General features: G+C 48.6%; 1 protein-coding gene across 1 annotated transcript; it reads right to left on the reverse strand.

Annotated features, from left to right (window-relative positions):
• Positions 1 to 374: 374 nt before the first annotated feature.
• Positions 375 to 21,595, reverse strand: LOC144099321 (uncharacterized). Its single transcript, XM_077632538.1, has 4 exons — positions 21,196 to 21,595; positions 16,593 to 16,740; positions 11,061 to 11,306; positions 375 to 764 (listed from the first exon to the last, which is right to left on the reverse strand). Exons 2-4 carry the CDS (start codon positions 16,728 to 16,730, stop codon positions 453 to 455), a joined length of 696 nt encoding a protein of 231 aa, XP_077488664.1. The 5' UTR covers positions 16,731 to 16,740; positions 21,196 to 21,595; the 3' UTR covers positions 375 to 452.
• Between the last annotated feature and the right edge of the window lie 282 nt (positions 21,596 to 21,877).

The following is a 21,877-nucleotide window of genomic DNA, read 5'->3' on the forward strand; positions in this document are numbered from 1 at the left end:
GTGGGACAATTGATCACTTGATGAGGTCCTTCGGCTGATGACTGCGACGGTAGCATTGCTAGACACAACACAGCACGATCAATATGCAGCTGAAGTCAGTTATGAAATTCTTAGAGTTCATGAAGATGTCAAACTAATTTATCCCTAGTGGTCTATGCGTGATTTCAAGTTCAAACAACAAAACAGAACATGCACAATAAGACAATGGTGTGCTAGAAGTACAGATTACATGAAGCAGGTTCAGACATTCATCACATGATTTGCAATGCAACCCATGGAAACAGTAGATGACTAGACTATGCCAGATGCATGCTGTATGATAACGAACCCGAATGACCTGGGGCACAGCTGAGACACCAACTGTTCAAAAGCAATCAAATTTTCACAAAATAGCTCATCTCCAGTTTATTACACCAGACAAATATTCCTTCAAAATGCCCTCAGCTTAGGGCTCAGTGCTTCCATGCATTGAATGTTTCCAGTGGCTGGGGCTCCCGGCGAGATCCGCCCGCCCGTGCAGGGGTCAGTGGTGCCGACTCTCCCTGGCCTGTGGCGCGCTCAGATCTGAACACGTTCCTCGACATAAGTTCATTGATGATGGGCCACGGCTTTTGAATAATTTCAGCTGGAAGCCGCAGCGGGTTCCACGAGTTTTTCAGGTTTTCCTTACGCACGCTCATGGAGGGAAAATTCATCGTAGTCTTTTCGCCGGTCTCTAATGTGGGTGTCTCCGTATCCTTTGCGGTGGTCATCAGAGGCTGCGCCTGAATCACCAAGAGAGAAAGGGGAATGGGGGAGGGGATATTTGTCAAGTTTGTTCCTTTTCAACACACTGTTGCATGTGGCTTCTTCCTGTTCTCCAAAAGCTTAATATCACATGTCAGCAAAGTACAGCCCCATTGGAGAGCTGAGCTTCTCCACTGAGGATGAGTACAGTGCCTATAATTAATGCAATAACATTTAGGTTGTCTTCTTACAAGAAACCCCTGGTTCCTCCCTAACAAAATTGTCCGTTTGGTCGAAAGGGTCTCTACATCATCAACACTGCCAAATTTGAAAATCTGAGGACCAGAATGCAGTGAAAGCTCGTTGTTTCGAACCTCAATAATTCGAATTATCGGATAATTCGAACTACTCTACTTGGTCCGGCCAAGCTCCGTACAGATCTGTGTATAAAAAAGCCCGTTAATTCGAAAGCGAGTCGGTTCCGCTACGGATAATTCGGATAATTCGAACTACGCGCCGCCCCGTCTCGGCGGCTTGGCACACAGCACGTGGCCAAAAAAAAATCGCCTGCGCGTACTTAGAGGCTGCGCACATGCTAAACGGGGACACAAGATGGAACCAGGTAAAACCGTGGAAGAGTGGGTAAAGCCTAAATGGCGGCGTCACCTGCGCGGCGGGCGGCGGTGTGGGAGGGGGCACGGGTTGGCGAACGCGGTGGCGGCTGCCTACCCTCTTTCCGTGTAGCGTCCAAAACTGGAACTATCGTATTTACTCGCTTAATGAACCGGGCGCAGATCTTGCCAGCGCGCAAAGCTGTGCCGCCGCAGATAACATCATTTGTTTTTTTCTATAATTTGAGGAGAGCTCCTGCAGAGGGGTTGGGGGGGGGCGCAACGCGGTCAGTGGACTTGGCAGAGCGCCACGGCGTTGTGCACTCTAAGATAAAGCTTAAATATTCGCAATACACACTCGTCACTGTCCCGTTTTTAACCTCGCAGTAAGAAACGCGCGCCTCACCTTCAGGGCCGGTGTTCAGCACGTTAGCGTTATCTCGCCGCCGGCTAGCACAAAATTGCCGGATCTCGTCAAACTGAACGATGCTAAACACTAGCGGCACGAACACATCTGACCGCGTGCGTTTGTTGATGACGGAAGGACGGACGAAGATATATGAAATCTCGACCCTTCAAAAAAAATCTGTTGTAAACTTTTTTTCCCGTCTAATGAACCCACCCCGCAAACTGATGTCAACTTTTCTGGGAAAAAAGTGGATCCATTACGAGAGTAAATACGGTAATTACTCGTTAATTCGAGCCCCGTTAATTCGGAAATACGGATAAGTACTGTCGGCGCGGCGCCAGCCCCCCCCGCTATGATAGAGCTAACGTCAAAAGGACGCTGCACAGCTTTTTGGCGCACTGCCAAGAAACGCGTTGTGGACCGTGAGGGTGGGAAACGAAGAGAGGCATTAACGACTCTCACTTTTTTTTCGTTCACATTTTTAGGCAAAAATCGGGTGTGGCTGGGTTCCTTATGCGACTGGGTTCGTTACCGAGTAAATACGGTACATATGCCGTAATGCAAATGGTTCTTATCAGTTTTTTCGAGGCCATTCGATAATTCGAACATCGGATAATTCGAACTTTTTTCCCGGTCCCGTGAAGTTCGAATTAACGAGCTTTTACTAGTACCTTCCATTGGATTTATCATATAAGGTTTTACTAATCCAACCCAATGTTAACCTTAATCCATCCACTAACGTACTTTAACACACCCACTAATCCACCTTAATCCGTTTTCTGGGGTAGGCCTACTTCCAAAATTTGCTCGGCCATATGGCATTTTCTTCACGAATGTGCGTAAGAAGACCACAATTTTTTTTCTGAAGAGCGTTACCTCTTGTTACTTACGTTTATCAACAACACATCTGTCTGCATTGAAGGCCCAGTTAACATTCTCCACATGACCACACTACATCACATAACACTGCGCACATAGCGCCTCAACTAATACCTATACTTTCGATCAGTTATGTACGAGCCAGTATAGCGGCCTTTGAATTGGGAACAACCCCTCCCCCAACGGGAACGCCATTTGCATAAAACTTGGGGGACACCTGTTTGAAGTAGTGTCAGATGGCTTGACATGTTCCCGAGGATAAAAGTACTAGTTGAGATGAAACCCATAATACGTGCGAGATTCACAACTGCAACCTTTCCGCTCCCAAACGTGGATTCCGAGGACCTTCAGACGGCCATTACGACCGAACCATTTGTCGCAGGGTGTTCCGGATGGTGTCAAACGATTTGTGTCGTGATGCACACGTATGTAAAATTAACCAATACAACGAGGAAATATACCGGCAATAGCGAAGATTGCTGTCAATCACAATAGTAATGCAAAATCCAAGAGGTAAGTGGCGCTGCTTGCGTCTTAGAAGGGATGTTTCCGGAAAAGAAACATCCACGGATGTTTGGATTTGGTCTTTTCCACATTTGCTGAGCACACCGATGCAAACACTTGAAGCTCCCTTAGCTACCGATCTTATATCGAATACTGAGGCAGTGTTGGTGGAGTAACTTTTTTTTTATATCTATAACTGTACATGGGACACTCTACAGCTAACTAACTGCATCACCATCGTTGAATGTTTGACAGCCACTTAAAAATACAGTCTGTGCCAATTGGTTAGGAACCCAAATGCAGAGGCACTGGCTGCATGACAGCAGCTAACCTGCCCTTTTTGTTTCATTACCTCCAATGAAACTGCATACTAACCATTGCAAATGTAACTGCAGTGGAAAAAGAAATATTCGAAAACTTGACTTTAAATGCCGATTCGTAACTGTTCCAAAGCAGAAACAAGTGTTTGGGCTTGATTTAACGGCGGTGGGAACTTTGTTGCAACAAACGCGGTCCGCGGCAATGGCAGCAGTGTTTGCCGTATTAGAACGCTAGCACTCAGTGCACAGGTTCTCTGGAAAGGCGTCACAGTTATCGTGGTCAGAAAGTGTCCACAGTGGAACCTGAAAGACTGAGGCTCCAAAGGCTTGGAAGGTATGTGAACGCCATAGCTAGGCTTCAAAGGGAAAGGAATAACGCAAGAAGAAATGGAAAAGTAGAAATCAGTCTTAAAACAGCCCTAGCACTTTCGGTGAAGAAACACCAGCAAAAGCCTCGACCTTCTTAATCAGCAACAACTTAGCAGGGTACCTCTGGGTCCACACGCACCCCGCACTCAGAAATGGCCGCCACCACCATGTGAAACAGTGCACACCCTCTAACACTTATAAACGCCCAAACAGATCCTGGACAATGGTGCTGAGACAACAACAACACGGTAGCACAACAGGAGTGTTGCCACACGAAGAGGCGTCGAGAAGAGAAGACACTTAAACCCTCTTTACCACTTCCTTATCACTGAACTGCTTTTGAAGCAATTTTGGAATGTCGGTTGGTTCGGTTGATAGGGGTTTAACGTCCCAAAGCAACTCAGGCAATGAGAGATGCCGTAGTGAAGGTCTCCGGAAATTTCGACCACCTGGGCTTCTTTTACACACACTGAAGTCGCACAGTACACGGGCCTCCAGAATTTCGCCTGAATCGAAATTCGACCGCCACGGCCGGGATCAAACCCGCATCTTTCGGGCCGGCGGCCGAGCGCCATAACCACTCAGCCACCACGGCGGCTCACTTTTGGAATGTATAGATGTATGTATATACACAAAATTGAAGCCTCCATAAACATTCGGTTTTCACATTTTGCATTTTAGCACTAAACCACCCATTTGGGGAAACTAGTACCGTTCTGATAGTGGATAACAAACACATTATTTTAGTGCATGTTCGGCGCCAAACTGAGTAAATCAACTATGGGTTTTTTTTTATGCCACTTCGGGCTACTTTCTTTTGAAAAATGTCATACATCACACAAGACCAAAGTACGCACTTCATGAGGATAAATTTTGTATTTACGTGCCGCAAAGTGGTGTATTTCGCAGTATAATACTAAAAGAATGTTTTCTAGGCATGTATTAGAAAATAATAAGAAAAATCTGGTATTTTATGCTTTTCTTCGTTAGGAGAGTTCACTTCCGAAAGTTATAACTCCTTTTCTAACTGTATGAAAATTACAAAAGTTTGCGCAAGTGCACTCTATAGTATCATAATATATTAATAAATCAATATCGAAAATGTCGTTCAAATCAGACAAGTGCTCCAAATTGTAACTTTTTAGACTCTCAATGACGTAAAAATACTCCCAGACTTTAATGTTCCTTCTCGGAAAAACGAGAGATCAAAAACTTGGTGCCTTTAGCCTCTCTTAAAGAAGAGAATGCGATAGCATTTGGAAGCTTGTCCACTGCCAAATGTTCCAAACATCCTCCTAAATCTTCGAAGTAGGCCCACCCCAGAAAATGGATTGGCATGGATTAGTGGGTGGATTGATGTGCATTAGTAGGAATTAGTGGTGTTATAATTAATGCATGTTTGTGGGGGTTATTGAAATGAATTCATATGGATTGTTAGGAATTAATGCGTGCATTAAAGTGGATTAGTTGGGGATTACTGGATGGACCAAGGTGGAAGAGTGGGTCAGATCAGTATAACCACACATGATACCGTATTTACAAGCATAATTTGCACCATCGCATAATTTGCGCACCCTTAACTTATCACCCGGGTTTACGAAAAACATTTTTCACTCGCATATTTTATGCACCGCGCTGCGCTAGACCACCATCATGCATGCGGGCTCAACCCTATGGCTCTACCCAGTAGCATTCGGCTATTCCGCGTGTGTTGTTCGGAAGGCTTTTTTAATCTTTTGTGCACTGGGCGTTCATGGTGGTGTCAAAGGCCGCTGTTACAATCGCGGCGGCACCAGCGGCATCGCCACTCGAAACGGCCAGCAGCACTTCCGGGGAGAATCAGCAGCTGGTAGAAGAGCCAACACCGCTGTTTGGCTGATGCATGTGACTCGACTGCCGGCTACGCTTTTCTTGGTGGCTCTGACGGCTTGTGTTTGGTTGTTCGGTCGTGTCTTGCGATGGGATATCACAACTATACGGCAAGTTTCAAACTGCTTGTCAGCGCCTTATCACGGCGCGGAGCGGCGAAGCCAGCGAGAATAACCGCGTGCGCACAAGTTTGCCCATAGACGACAATCATTGTGTCGGCAAAGTTGTGCGCATGTGGCTATTCTCGCTGGCTTTGCAGCTCCGTGCCGTGATAAGGCGCCGACAAGCACTTTGGTCGACGCTCACGTGGTACAGTTAAAGAATTGTGTGGTGTGATAATTGATTAATTGATTTGCGCTTGCTATCCAGGACGAAGTTGCGAAAGCAAACTTACGGAATCTGGAACTACCGAACAATTAGCTGGGCCGCAAGCGATGACGCTGTTTTAGCGTCTTATTCAGCTTCATGCATGCACCTTCATGCATGCATGCATGCAGGGGGTGCGCGGCTTTTCATTTAGAGTGAACTTTTTTTCGGGGGGCGGCCAGCATGGGGATCAGGCACGGGTGCTGACGTATATGCAGCAACATACACTATACCTATATTGCACGTTATGACCTTTGTGGAGTTTTTTTAATCGCGCTCGCAAAATTCCCGCGCAATTTGCACACCCCCCTTCTTCGAGCCCTAATTTCTGAATAAAGAGTGCACAAATTATGCGCGTAAATATGGTAATCCAATGGAAGGTACTTGAACCTTCTAGTCTCTCAGATTTTCAAACTTGGCAGTGCTAAAGAAACCATGACCTTCTCGACCATCAATTCGTTAGAAACAGGATGGCGTTTGCACCTCCACACTGCTGTCCATATAGCTCGCAGCACCATAAAGATAGCAGGCCTGCAGCTGCCGAACTGTGTTGTGTACGCCACACGAACGCGGCTCAGCGACCGCAGCACAAAGAAAACCTGAACGGCTAGCGCCAAAGCATCAGCAGTGCCGTGGCCGGCGCGGGCGAGTGTTCAGGCAACAAAAACCTGCTACGGCATGCACCAGAGCACGGGTTCCACCAGTCTCGTGCACTTGCCTTTTCTCTTTTCCATTGCTTCACAGCTCTAGTAAATTTGCAGTAGTGTGTTGTACTCACTATGGGCAGACTTCTACCAACGAGGAGCAATGTCAGCCAAGGACTCTTCGTTCAAATTACTGTATTTATACGATTGTAAGTCGACTCGTATGTAAGTCCATCCCCCCAAATCGCATGTCGGGGAAAAAAAATGTTGACGCGAATGTAATCGACCCATTGCATGTCCGAAGACAAAAACTCCGGTGGACGTACTCAAAAAAGAAAATCTATTGCATAGATAGGCTATTCATCCTCACTTGAGTCACTTCAGTGGTACTGCTGTCTTCGTCGCCGCTGCGGTCCCACAGCACATCGTCCTCCATGGAAAGCCCGCACTTCCTAAATGACTGCATTACGACATTGCGTGGTACGGCCGCCCAAGTGGAAATCACCCGCCCGCACACAGCCACCAGGGAGGCTCTCTTCACGCGCCCCGTTGGTGTAAAACCCCACCCTTCCGCCACCAGCCACTCGTTATACTCACGCCGGAGCAAGCTCTTGAATCACTCGTTAATGCCAACGTCTAGCGGCTGCAGCTGCCCAGTCAGACCGCCGGGAATCACCAGCATATCTGTATGTTCTTTTCGGAGCTCTGCCTTCACTTTCGCGGTAAGGTGGCCGCGAAATGAGTCCAGCACAAAGAGGTTTGGATAGCATTCTATGAGGGATGCCTCTGGCCTCAAAAGCCACACCTGACGGTACCAATCAATAACTAAGTCGTCCGGCATAAAACCTTTTTCATTCATTCGCACAATCACACCTTTTGGGAACATTTCCTTTCGCATAGCTTTTCTTTTGAAGACTATGTACGGTCGGAGCTTTGTGCCATCTGCCTAGCATGATAGCATAAAAGTGAACCGAAGTTTCTCATTTCCTGTCGAGAAAAGCTTAACTTCGCGAGCTCCCTCACGCTCACTGTTGTCTTGCTCGTCATGTCGAAGTAAACGGGACACCGGTCCGCATTGCCGATTTGGCCGAGCAGGTATCACCGCGAGTCGTGTAGCTTGAGGTAGTGCCTATGGAAGGTGAGAACTTTCTCCTTGTAAGCAGCAAGCAGCTTCTGGCATACACTAGTACGCTGAAGAAGAGGGAAGCCAGCCCTCTTCATAAATTTCGAAGCCCAAACCCTGCTACCTTTGAAGTCTGTTCGGGATATCTCAGCTTCTGCAGCGAAGAACCGGGCTTGTTGCATGATCATTTCGAATCTCACTAGAAGCTGCCGATCACTTATTTCGGTAACACATGCTGCAAGCTTGACCTCCAGCTCCAGAAAGCGTTCGGACTTCGGCCCGCGGAAACCTTTTCGCTTGGAGTCGCAGTCGAAAATTCTGTCTCCCTACATCCGCCACTCCCACACCAACCGTTCAGAAACGTCGAACTTCCGGCCCGGCACGCAGTTGTTCGTTTCTTCGGAGCAAATGATGGCCTCCCTGTTGAACCTAGCACTGACTGAGCGCTGAATGCTTTTCGAACCTGTCGAGTTCATGGCGAAGCACATGGCCGGCAGTCAAGTCAAATGCACCAACTCCAAGCACCACCAAACAAAAAGTGATCAGTGTCGGGGCGTTGGCTCTTCCAGCAAACATCGGCATTCCGCAGAACCACCGCCGTTATGTCGCCATATTACGCAACCAAATGAAATAGCAGCTCTTCCATCAGCTAGCGACACTCCCGGGTGCTGGCGCAGACTCCGCGATTGGAACAGCGACCCTTGCTTAACTATCCTTACTCCTGCGAGTGAGATGACATGAAATTGGTTTTAGGGGAAAGGAAATGGCGCAGTATCTGTCTCAAATCTCCACGGAAACCCAGCCATAAGGGAAGGGATAAAGGAGGGACTGAAAGAAGAAAGGAATCAAGAGGTGCCGAAGTGGAGGGCTCCGTAATTATTCTGACCACCTGGGGACCCGCCTTTGTGTTTTGCCTCCATCGAAACGCTGCCGCCGCGGCCAGGTTGTAAACCGGGTACCCTGATCAGTAGCCGAGCGCCCTAACCCCTGAACAACTGCGATGGGTAATGGTTTGCGCAGTAAAAGTAAAAAATGAAGAATCCTTGTCGAAAAGCCCGTGGGATACCTGAATGCTACGCTTGGAGCCGTAGAGCAAACAAAAACTTGTAACCTCGCAGTAGCATCCCTGATAACCGTTTTTCTTGCTTTTATTAGCATTCGCAGGTTTCGTTTAGATTGTAATTCGCCCCCCCCCCCCCCCCCACACACTTCGGAACCTTAAATTTAAAAAAAAAAAGGTCGACTTACAATTGTGGAAATACGGTAACCGCTGCGGATGCAGAGTCGTTAGAATTATCAGAAGTTCTCCCCCACTGAAATACACAGGGCTATGAAAAAGACCTGGGCATCAGTTCGAATTAACAGAGTTCGCATTAACGATCTTTTACTGCTTTTAAACAATTGTAAGTCGAATCAAACGTAAGTCCACAACCCATATCTCATATCAGAAAAATGACTTGGAGGTCACTTAAGCTCCGTCCTTAACAGTAGAACGCAATAGCATTATCCGGCTGCCACCGCTTATCATTAACCGCTATCAGCTGCCCTATGCAGGCGTGAAACCGAAAATGTCACTGGACTACTCGTCCACACATCGTGATCGCTGCTGCAAGTCCCACACCAGATCGTTCTAATGTCATGCTCCAGCGAAATCCTGCACTTCGCAAACATCTGCACTATGAAAGCACGTGGAACAGCTGAAAATTTTGCCTCCCTGTAGAAGCCACAACTCTATCATCCGTTCAGAGACGTCGAACTTGGGGCCTGGCGTGGAGTTCTTCATTTCTTCAGTGCAAAGAATAACATCCATCTTGAATGCAGCCATGAACGAGAGGCGGACGCTTATCTGACCCGGAAAACAAATCTAAGTCGAACGATGGCACGGTGGCGAGAAGCCAAAACAAGAGGGAAGATGCACCTAGGGGGGGTGCCAGCTCGCCACATATCAATAGCAAAAAAATCGGCCACCACACGCGGGGAGAGGGAGGGAGAGCCCCGCAGCAAAAGTGCAACCATGCTGAAGCATCCCTGATACCTCGTTTGTATCGCCTTTATTTATGGTGGCATGCTTTGGCTTCTAAAGTAAATCAACCCCCCCCACCCACCCCACTCAGGATTTTCATAATTTTAAATATAGGTCTACCTACAATCGTGTAAAAACGGTAGCTGCATCCAAGAAACGCAAGGCACCGAGGCTTACAAATTTTGCATGACAATGAGGTCACATTAAAGGGGCACTAAAAAAGAAACAATAAGTCAAACTAGACTGAAGGATTACCCTTTGGTAACTCTATTGACAATTCTGCACAACCAGATTACTTTGTAGGAAAAAAAAATATCTTAAAGACCTCAATTTCACCCTTGCTGTCTCGTCCATGAAAACTGGGGCTTCCTACGATCTGTGGAATAAATAAAAAAAAGCACCTCTTGGTGAATCAGGGGGGCCGCCAATGGAGAGCACCACCGCTAGAGAGCGAGCAGAAACGCGGCTGGAAGCGATGGCATGGTGGCGAGAAGCCAAAACAAGAGGGACCATGCTCATACTCGCTCATGCTCATAATGGCTCATACTCGCGGCCATCAGCCTGTCTGTCTGATGTCACGCTCTTGCACCATTGGTAGTTCACTGCGCATGCGCAAGGTGGCGCCACCTGCGCACACGGTGCGCCCACGCCAGATGCCTTGCAGCTGTCGACCCGGGTGCCGCGCAACATCCCTCCTAGACGCTCGCGTCAATGGAGTCCCAGAATGCGGGCAAACGCAAGCACACTACTCCCCCAGCTACACAGCAACAGAAGACCAATGAGCGAATGCGTTGGCATCGGCTTAATGCTTCGTCCCGTCCATCTGTCCCTTTGCGAAATCTGTCACACTATAGCCATCAATCAAATGACATCAACTCCATAAGAAAAAAATCCTTGCTCACGGCGGGATTCGAACCCCCATCCTTCTGTTCCGCAGCCGAGCGTGCTATCGATTACGCTACTTCCTGCAAGCGCATATGTAGTAACAACTGTGTACTTAACACCTTAACTACACATCAGTGACACAAGCAGCAACACCGTGCTAAAGGCTTTTGCCTCACCGCACTTTAGGTCAACAAAGGGCCGCCCTGAAGGGAATGAATTTTTTTTTTCACAAAAAAAATATTTTGTTTTTGTTATTTTCACACAAAAAAAGAAAAATCTAGCCAGAACTAACTGCAACTCGACCACTCCTATACAAATGTGCAGAGACTCACGGCTGCCCAGGCTAGTTGCTGCTTCAGAACCTCACGTTCCTCGTTTAAATCGAGCGAGGCCACAGCGGTGGTCAGGGTGCCAAGCAGGCGGCGCACCACAAACTGCTCGCAGGGACCCAAGGCAGCTGGCACCTTGTTCTCCATGACATCCTGTAGCATCTGGTAGATATCCGCGAACTGGGGGAGCTCCAGACCATAATCCTCCGTGGGATCGGCGAAGGGCTGCCGCTGGCACGATTCCACCACCTGCACAAAGACAGCATGCAAAGAAGAAGGGACCAATGCAGGCAAGCCGACAGAGGGTGAATGCAGGCCTTCCAATGCTGACACATTACTGCCACCTCTCTGGAATGACGATTTGATCCTAATGGCACAATGGCAGCTTGGTAACAGAGCACTACCTTGGGAGTGCACATAACGGAGCGTCAATAGAGAGTAAGACACACCCACAAAGAAAATGACAGCCCATTAAGCCTGTGTCACACTGCGGAAACAAAACAGTGACATCGGCAAAACACTTTCGCCAGCGAGCCATTAACAAGTTGCTGAACCAACTCATTCCCTAACATGTCACACTACACAAGCAGCAGAGAAACAAGACAGGCTGCTGTAGTATTGCCTCAGTATGACAGCTTTCGGGAACCAGCACTAGGAACAAACAACGTTCGTAGACACTGTTTGGCCTGCTCTCTGGCTGGGCAAATTTTCTGGCACCAACGCACCAGCCAAAGCACGCACTTTGTGGTGACTTTCGTGCCTTTCCTGATTGCAAGCATTGTTTGCAAAGAATTTCCTTTCGCCGCATTGTTGTCTGCCGCGGTGCAGCATCTTGCAGGCATGCGAATTTCTGCGGTGCAACATCTAGCAGGCATGCAAATTGCCGCGGTGCAACATCTTGCAGGCATGCAAATGCCGGCAGGCAGACTACTATCATCGACACCGCCAGATGGCTGGCTGCCATGCCTCAATCCTGCCCACGCCTCCGCTGGAGCCACTGTGGAGGAGCGCCGCCCTGTCCCCGTCCCATTCTTGTGTGCAAATTACCATACGCTCCTGACGAGCGTGGCTTTCCACAAAGCCCCTTTCTCTCTGGCGCGGCCCCTCTCTGCCTGTAGCGACGGTTCCGTCTTCTGTGGTTTTAACGGCGCCAGCCAGCAACAAATCAGCACGGATGTCGGCAGATAAGTCTGCAAGGTGCTCGTGAAAATATGCTGCTGTCATTTTCACCCCAGAGAGCTATCGCAATGGTCGACACGAGGAGATTTTTGTGAGACGCAACGAAGCAGGTACCATCAGCCTGAGCTTAAGGATAGATCATTAGAAGAGAGCGCTACAACGAGGGATTAGATGTCACGGGTGAGCACGAGTTATTTGACCAGGCGTATTGAAAACCAATATAAACAAATCAGTACCGTCGCATTCTTTCTCAGAGATTTTTTGAGGGGAGGGTATGCTTCCTGTAGGCATTTTTAGTTTGTACTACTGCACTCGCTTCGGAAGTGAGACGGTGTAATGTGTAGGCGCGTTTCCTGTCATATGTATGAGCCGTTCGAGACAGAATCGACAACGCAAAACATCAGCATAATCCGCCTTTTTCATTTTCCTGTGCTGCCACCTCGCGTACAACGCTGGAAGCTCACTGGTAGGGTACTGCGCGCCCAACCCGGCCGGACTGAGTGCCGCTCCGGAGCACGTTTTGTTGGAATCTGTCGGCGATGCCGTGTGCCAGCACCTGGTACCTGGAGGATTTATAGGGTTGACTGATGGCTGGGTGCAAAGTCCGAGGCAGGCTGCAGCGCCCACCGAAGAGCAAATTCATCAGAATCTCCAATCATCCGGCATGCGATGCGAACACCAGCTAGCAAGGGCCGCCGCTTCAGAGATGAAGGCTACATTCGGAACATAATGTTCAATGAGATATCCCCGATCAGTGAGGTTGGCGTTTTCCGCTGTATATGCCTGCAATTCATGAAAGGTGGATACTACATCGTGCACGCCGTAGTACAGAAAACGACTAAGGACAACAGTTTTCACAAGCAATCGTTGTGCTCAAGCGCTGCAGAATAGCTACACGAGCTATAAAAGCGCAAGCGTACTCGAACAAAGCAGCTCTGCTAGCATTTCACTGTATTTTCCCACAGCACACCGCTGCATAGGTTAAACAAGCATGCGCGTCCATAAAGACGAGCGCGAGAGGCGATTGATCCATTCTGGCGATACCACGCAGAGCTCTTCATTATGGATATGATATGAACACACGCATAACGCACCTTCTTCTTCTTGTGCCTCTTAATACATGGCACGTACCCACACGGGGGGGATTGGCCAGGGTGTAGTGGCATAAGCAAGGAAATTTCCATAGGAGATTATGACAAAATTTTAGCACCATGCGTGAATGCTCTCGCAGCTTCTTTTTCATTGCCCGCTCCATCGCACGTTGAAAGCAGCTCACAGCACTTGTCCATTTGTCCTTCTTGCTTGAGAAAGCAAAAAGCGTCGGAACGATGTCTAGGTGCCGCGGTGACATTCGAGGCCTTTTTGCCCATGAATAAAACACTTCGAGATAGACTGCACATGCATTTAACCACAGTACATCGTTCGTACCTGTCACAAAGTGATTCCCGCTCAGTCTTGACGTGCTTGACGGTGCCCAAGGGCATCCACGATCGTTGAGCCGGCGAACTGTTTTTATCCACGCTTCGCGTCGAAGGCTGTCCCGGGAAGCGCTCCGAAAGCAAAAAAATTCAAGTTTGCTTCCCTTTACATATTGGGCATTGCAGCCGTATGCAGCACATTTCGTAGGTATCGCCAAATGCGTCGCGCTGAACGCCCGACGGCTGCAGCAACGCACCCCGCGTAGGAAGCCGGTTTGTTTACACTTCCACGGCCGGTCTCGAGTAGAGCGTGCGACCCTTCCAATATGCTTCGCGACACCACCGCCAGGGAATGGGCGCATGCGCAGTCGCGTCGTGAAAAAGGCGGATTACTGCTGCAGTAGCCGCACACAGCAATTACAGTAATCCCTCGTTATAACGAAGTCAGCGGGACGGCAAAAAAATTGGTTATAAGCGGCAATTCGATTCAAGCGACCACCTGAGAAAATCTAAAGCAGTCGAGCTTTAATTGTGCCACAACGGCGTGGAAGTCAAAATACAATGTATTCAGTAAAGCAAAACTTAATTCAGGTGCAAAAAAGGCAGTAAGCATTGGCTGTTTGAAGTTATTACCGGGTGCGTGCAGCCCCTGCTCTAATCTGACCATGCAATGCACAAGGCCACGGTCGCCGCCCATGAATTCAACCTTTTGAATCCCGAAGGCAGTGGCCGCTTTCGTGCGGTGGGGGGTCACGGAAATGCTATGGCTCGAGTCTGAGGTTGTGTTTGTTGTGCTCAAAAAGTGATTAGCCGCTCAATTTAGGTACACAGCGCGATCATGGAAACTGAACGGTTTTGCAGTGGGGGCTTCGCATGATTACGGGCACTTTTTTTTCCTCGAGGTGTACAGCTGTGAAGTTTGCAATTGAGTTTTTCGGTGCACCGTTGTCGACGACACTATGCTAATTCTACGTTTCGAGCCTCAGTGTTCGCGCAGTGTCGCGTCCGCGCCGTTGACAGATGTCTAGGAACAAAATTCAATGGCCCTGCCAAGCATTTCGACCGTTCGTTTAGTTGGATGGCGCGAATCAAGCATGACCTGCTTGAGAAAATGGCCGGGGAAGCACCGTGGTTGCGTTGACCCGCCATATTGACAGCCCGACTCGCCGTTGGCAGCGCTCAGATTTTTCGTGTTTTCGGCAAGTTATCAGTCGATTTGCACCATCAAAAGTGCAACGAAGCTAGGGGCGGTGTTTTATTGCGATGCAGGCCGATTATGACTAGCAGCAAGAAAATTTCTAGGCCGGCTTCCCCAAGGTCGTCTTCCTGATCTGTTAACATAGCTCCTCGCGTCGAACACGGCAAAGGGCGTGCGACCGCAGTCGCTTGCGACCAGGCAGCAGCTCGACATCACCGTTATTCATGCTTGCAACCGGGACCAGCGGGTTGCCTTCTTGTCTGAAGTGAAAACTCTACGAAAAGACGTTGTTCGCGCACTTTCGAGAGTTTTGTCTGCTTTGGCCGATGTGAAATGGTTAGGCTTAGCGACGACGACGGCAGCCAGGGAGAAGCTCAGTTTGCTGCCGAAAGCTCACCTCGCTCTCGACTCGCAAGCGTGAATGGGCTCATAATCGGACGGACACCTCTTCTGTGCTTTCTGGCACGTTTCAAAGCCAAAAATGTTCTTTAGAGCGGTAAAACTTTGCTCACCGAGCTCACCCCTTGGAATGCTATGGCGCAAGTCTGCCCGCGGTCTTTTGGCCACTTTTCGGCAGCCACAAGACCACGGTTTTCTGGCATGCGGTTTTCTGGCATCGCAAAGCGTCATGAAAATTTTATTTTCGTTTGGATTCTATCACTGGGGACACCAGTGATGCGACTGCAACCGATTGGGCGCGCTTCCATTCGCATCCGCTGTAAACAGCTGGGGGCACTCGGCACTCGCTCGGTACCCGTTACTAGGCAGGTCATCGGTCGTAGGTTTGGTACCTTTGTGGCCTGTTCTGTGCCTGCCTGAGACTAATTCGTCGGCGGTATTAATTTGTCACAACATGCGCAAACGAGTCGCCGCTGCCGTGGCGATAACTCCGCTCGCCACTTCGCTCTAAGCGGCTCAAGCTCTTCGTTCGCTTCGAGTAATTCGGCTTAAAATGCAGGCGTTTTGCTCGGGACCGGAAGAAATTTTGAATAAAGCGATATTTCAAGCAAAGCGATTTCGTTCTAATGAGGAATTACTGTATTCGTTCTACATCTTTACTGCAAAACGCATAAGGCACTAGACAGCACAAGGCACCTCCTGTTTTAGCAGCTGCACATGGATAGAGGTGGCGGAGGAGCCCCACCAAAATTCTTTTTCCAGTGTGACAAGGAGTTCGCCAACAGTTGTCACAGAAGTTTCAGACACATGTTGCTGGATGAAAGGGAATTCTTTCCAATGAGCCCGTGTTGCTGTGGTGTGATAGGGTCACCAACATTACGGAAATGTCGTGTTGGCGAACGGAGTTTGCAGACTCGTTTCCAAGGAGCACTGAATGGTAAATAACAAATGTAAAATGTGAGAGTCCACTAAGTACAACAGGATCCTCGCACACCAAGCTTGTCACATCAATTTCCCTCTATGGAGAGTACACTCAATTTGCTGCCTGTTTTAGCCATGTGGTCTAGCTAGCCCTGGGAATGACTGCATTCATGAGAGGCGAGTGCTGTTGCCATTCATTTCTTTACCCTGTTGGGGGAGAGAGGCGCCTGAGCATTTTTTCCAACACCATGAATTCAAAAAAATCTAGGGAAGTCTTCGCTTTGATTTCAGCCTGGCCTTGATTTCGGACTGCGGCAGATGGCCCTGGGTGCTGCATCCGATGCGCTCCTCACATTACTGATGCCTTTACAATACACAATGGATGTGGCAGAAGGATGCAACCTGCCGTTGCCATCTCACCTTCACAAGCGCCTGTGAGCGGTCAAAGCGACGCCGCTTCACGTCCAGCGCCCTCCGTAGGATGCGAAGAGCTTGCGTCGTGCGTCTGCCAGTTGCGCCCTGCACCACGATGCGATCTTTCTTGCACCGGCGCTCCATCAGAAAATGGCTGCAAGAATTAGAGAGAGCGAAATTTCAGATCTACTTCCTTTTAATAAAAATACATTGACTACGCGTCATCAATAATCTTGGTGGCTTCATATCTGGCACCACTGATTTCCTCTCATCAGACATACCACACCTGCACTCTTTGTGGCATTTACTATTCAGCGAGATGATTTTATTAAATTTTTAGGGACAATTTGATGGTCGCACTTCAGACAATTCGGGCGTTTTCTTCAGTTCCTTGAAGTCCCAATTAGTGAGATTTTACTTTAATGGGAAACAAGTATATTATTGATAACATTTTTAAAACCCCACCTCCATTTAACACTGGCGGTTGAATAAATAAATCATTGCATTTCACCAATACTTGATGTTGTACTGATGCTTATAGCTATGTCTGCACACAGAAGAGGTTACAAAATGTTATGCACAGACGTAAATCACCATTGGCCTTGGATCATATAAAGGTGCACTTCTGGAAATTCAAGCTTCTGATCATTTAAACTAAACTCCCTGGTCCCTTGAAGTCTGAATTATTGACTGTCTACTATAGTACATGCAAAGAGTAATAATATCACACAAACACAAGAGAAAACTTGCAGTGACTTTTGTAAGGCCCGTTTAAGTAACTAACATACATATTGCACTTTCAGTTCACAGTCACATTTATCAGCACTGATGTGTGTAAAAGATCAGTGGCACACAGCTGCAGAACACGCATGCAAAAAGCAGATGCACATCACTAGGTCATAGCAATTAGAAGTTCTGTGTCGCTTCCTGCAGTTGGTTACGACTGTTTTTTCCATTTTTTGTACAAGAAACGTCATTTCTACAAATCATCTTGGGCACACTCATTCTTGTTTTGAGCGTGCATTTTTCACAAACTGTAAGCTTGAAGAAGAATTTTTTTTTCAAGTCTCGCTTAATTTTTTTACCTTAGCATTCTAAGGAGGGAGGCTACCTTTGAACACCAACTTTGTTTGTTTCTTGAGATATCTGAATGAAATTTTCAGGGTAGGCTCACAGCACAAACATTTCAAGAAATACTATGTTTCATGAAGCTGTGCACACTCACTGGTTCTAAGGTTACAGGAGCATATCAAACTGGTTCACATAGGCCCCTTACTCCAGGTCTGGAGAATTTGAAAATGGTTATTCCTACATAGGTACTGCAGGGCAAGGCAAGGCCCTTTTGTTGAATTTCCTCGCTGAAAAATTTTAGCATAGCACTGAATTTGGTGTCATTGATTAGACCTCATTAGCCAAAATTAATTGCTTATGACAAATTCCAGACACAATATTCTGAATAAACGAGCTTGACTTGCCTTTAGAAATTTATTCAGGTACGGAAAAAAAAAAATGGAAATTCAATAAGTGGTTCCTGAGATGCAACCAGAATCTCGATCACCTCGCACATGAGGAAATGCGTTTCCAAGTGAACGGCGGGCGATGCGTTGTCACGCTTCGGGGTAGATGCGAGACAGAAGCTGGAGGCTACAATCTCCGAGGCTGATGCCTTCGGCGCACAAGGCATGCCCGAAGCAAAGCATTCTTGCACCGATGAAGCTGCTGGTACGTCTCTGGAAGTGGCGACGCAATCGCTGTCTCGTAGCGATGCAGAAGCAGCTACGTGGCTGGAAGCATCGACAGTTTTTGGCGGCACGCTTTGCCGAACGAACAAACTTCATTGCACGCTTCCGCGCACCGAACGCGTGTAGCGTCTTTAGCTTTGCTGGACACATCGTGACTGACTGCGCAATAGTCAACAGTTTGCAGGAAACTGTTCGGACGGCACGGCGAGAGATCGTAGACGTGACAACGGCGATCACAACGAGAAAACGAAATAAAGAGCGACGGCAGCCGGGACGGACGACGCGGCGGCCGCCGCAAGAGGGGGTCGCCGCGTCAACGCGCGCAGCAGCCAACAGCGGCCGCACGATCCCCCGTGTTTTCGAGGAGTGCGTCCTTCACCCAATCACAGCCTCGCATTTAAAATGTGGGAAACTCGAAAGGCGCTTTGAGGGCCCCAATCACAAGCGAGCCACGCTCCCACCATGCCACCGCCACCGAAGGCGGCAAAAAAAGAGCAAGAATTCACGAACGAAACAAGACCAAGATGGCGGCGCTTGGTTCGCTGGCTGAGGAACAGCGTCCGCGCTAAGTTGGGGTATTTTCGGCGCTTTCTCGCAGCTCAGCGGGCACCGCGTCTTGTTAGATATTTAATATGAAGTACTTTCACGATGAATTACCGTATTTTCGCGATTCTAAGCACCCCCCGAATCTAAGCACCCCCCCTATTTTCGGAAAAAAATTTCTGAAAAACTTTGCATGCGAATCTAAGCACCCCCTTTTTGCGCGGAAGAGAGCGTTGCCGAGGCCGCCAAGTGCACTTGCACTTTCTTTCGTCGAGCCTGTGCAGTCCCGAGGAGGCGCGGCCTGCGCGTTGTTGTTGTTGTTGTGACTGAGAGAAGGATGAAAAGGAAATTGCACGGGCCTGCCTACTGGCTCGAGCCAAGCCACCACCGCGGCCACGTGCAGATAGAGGAGAGTTAAAAGATCAGAGGAAAGATAAAGAGAAAAGATAAGACGCGCGTCATGGGTCCGCCGGAGCGGACGCTGCTGAAAAAACAGATAAGCGGGCGAGGCCGCGGCCGCGCTCGCCGAAGCGAGGACAGAGGCGGCACAGAACGCAAAAAATAACCAAAAACCAGCCGAAAGCAACCGCGATAATTCTGTCAGTAGTAGTAATTATTTATTTATTTATTTATTTATTTTTGAGTAGTGTCGGGTCTGTCAGCCTGTTGTCACATGGGCCTGGTATCGGCGGCGCTCGGCAGGTTTCGCGGGCATCGCGGGCGCGCCTTGCTTTGTCTAGTGTAGGTTGCTTGATAGCCCTAACGCCTAACGTGCCTAACGCAAGTCGATATGAGTGCAAAGAGGGCTGCCTACAGCTTGAAGTTCAAGCGAACTGTGATCGAGTTTGCCGAAGATAATGGCAACCACAGTGCCGCTGCGGAATTCGGCATGGACCGGGCGTGCGTCATCAGGTGGAGAAAACAGCGGACCAGATTTTCAAAGGCGCCGCGACACGCAAGAAGTTCACGGGACCGCGCAAGGGCCGACATCCGCAAATTGAAGAAGAAGTCTGCGAGTTTGTTCGCAGCGAGCGATGCAGAGGCTTCGCTGTCACTGCTGATGCAATTCAGCTCAGAGCGATGGAAATAGCAACACGAATGAAGATTCCCCGCACGGTGTTTCGTGCAAGCCGAGGCTGGGTGGAGCGCATGATGAAAAGAAATGGATTTTCGTTGAGGCGTCGGACAACAATATGCCAGAAGCTGCCGTCCGATTTCGAAGAAAAACTTATTGCCTTTCAGCGGTATGTGATTAATCTCCGCAGGCAACACAGCTACGAGCTCGGCCAGATCGGCAACGCTGACGAGACGCCGGTGTACTTTGACATGCCGAGGGCGTGCACAGTTAATGAAGTAGGAGCCCGAGAAGTAAAAGTGAAGACGACAGGTTACGAGAAGCAACGTGTCACTGTGATGCTATGCGTAACAGCCAACGGCCACAACCTGCCGCCATATATCATCTTGAAAAGAAAAAAGCCTGCCGAAGAATGAGCTTTTTCCTAAAGATGTCATCGTACGAACCCAAGAGAAAGGGTGGATGACAGCAGAACTGATGTCCGACTGGATTCGAGTCGTGTGGCAGCAGCGCCCGGGAGCATTGCTCGGCGCATCTGCAGGCACACGGTCAATGCTTCTGTTGGACGCGTTTCGTGGTCATCTCACCCCCCAGGTAAAAACAAAGCTCCAAAACAGCAATTGCGACCTGGTTGTTATTCCAGGCGGCATGACGCCAGTGCTGCAACCTCTCGACGTATCGGTAAACAAGCCCTTTAAAGCTAATCTTCGGCAGGAGTATGAAGAATGGGTGCGGAACCCCGACCGGAAGAAAACGCCGACGGGAAAGCTGCAGAAAGCACCCCCATCAACCATCGCAAGGTGGATTTCGGAGGCGTGGAAGCGGGTGCAAGTTGATGTTGTGGTGAAATCATTTAAGAAGTGTTCCATTACAAATAACTTCGACGGAACAGAAGACGACCTGCTCTGGGATACTGAGAGCGGCTGCTCGAGCGGTGCGACGGACTCGAGTGGCAGTGAGAGTGACGAGTAGCAGATAGCGGTGCGTTCACTGTCTGCAGCTTTTTCTTTTGAATGTTTCCTAAATAAAATGTTTTTTCTCGCGCCCGTTTCATCGAGATTAAGCACCCCCTCTCACTTTGGGCATCGCGATCGTGAAAAAAAGGGGGTGCTTAGAATCGAGTAAATATGGTAGTCGTTCATATTTACAGAAAAGGTAGTTTGACACATACTGCCGGAATATGTACCTTCCCAAAAATCGACTTTTCGCGATTTTTTGGTTTTCAAGAGCCGCGCCCCCCTTAACTTACTTGACGGCAGTCGCTGATCGCGTCGGTACTGCCTGGGCCAGCTTCTCCAAGTCACTGCTTCCATGTTCCTTCAACGCATCCAACAGCTGCTTGCGTTCACTGCAGAGACAGAAGCACAGCACTATGACGTGTACTCCTTCCGCACCCAGCAGCTTATTTGCAAGGCAGGCTTACAAGCAGACTTCAAGTGAAGAAATCTCTGATCATCTTAAGCTGAGCTGGCATCAGATACAGCAGTAACAACATGCAGCAGAACCTTGCTGTTATGTTCCTGGGTGCAGAGTTTTGCCAGCTGCTATGTCTTCATGAGCCAGTCCCACCTAACCTCCAATACAATAGAAACCCATGCGATACAGACTCCTCGGTTATGTCGCAACTGTGACAGCATTCCCACATGCTACGTCGCAACAGTGCTTTACCCTGCACCAGCATTTTGACATACAACGTTCAGCGAGCGTGGAACAGCAGTGGCAGACTGCCTAAAGCGGAACAGACTTCATCTGCTTACCTGATTTGATTGCATGGCAAAAAGCAAGCACTTTATTGTGTTGTGAATTTTGGTTTTGTTTTTCCTGTGTTGCAGGATTGCGTCTATTCACTGTCGCTTGCGTTTTTTAGCGCTAGTAACCTTGTTTCAGAGAGTGAATCAAAAGCATCAAATAGCCTGTCTTTCTTCTTTAAT

The sequence above is a fragment of the Amblyomma americanum genome, chromosome 7, assembly GCF_052857255.1.
Source record: "Amblyomma americanum isolate KBUSLIRL-KWMA chromosome 7, ASM5285725v1, whole genome shotgun sequence".
In the NCBI taxonomy this organism is placed as follows: Eukaryota; Metazoa; Arthropoda; class Arachnida; order Ixodida; family Ixodidae; genus Amblyomma; species Amblyomma americanum.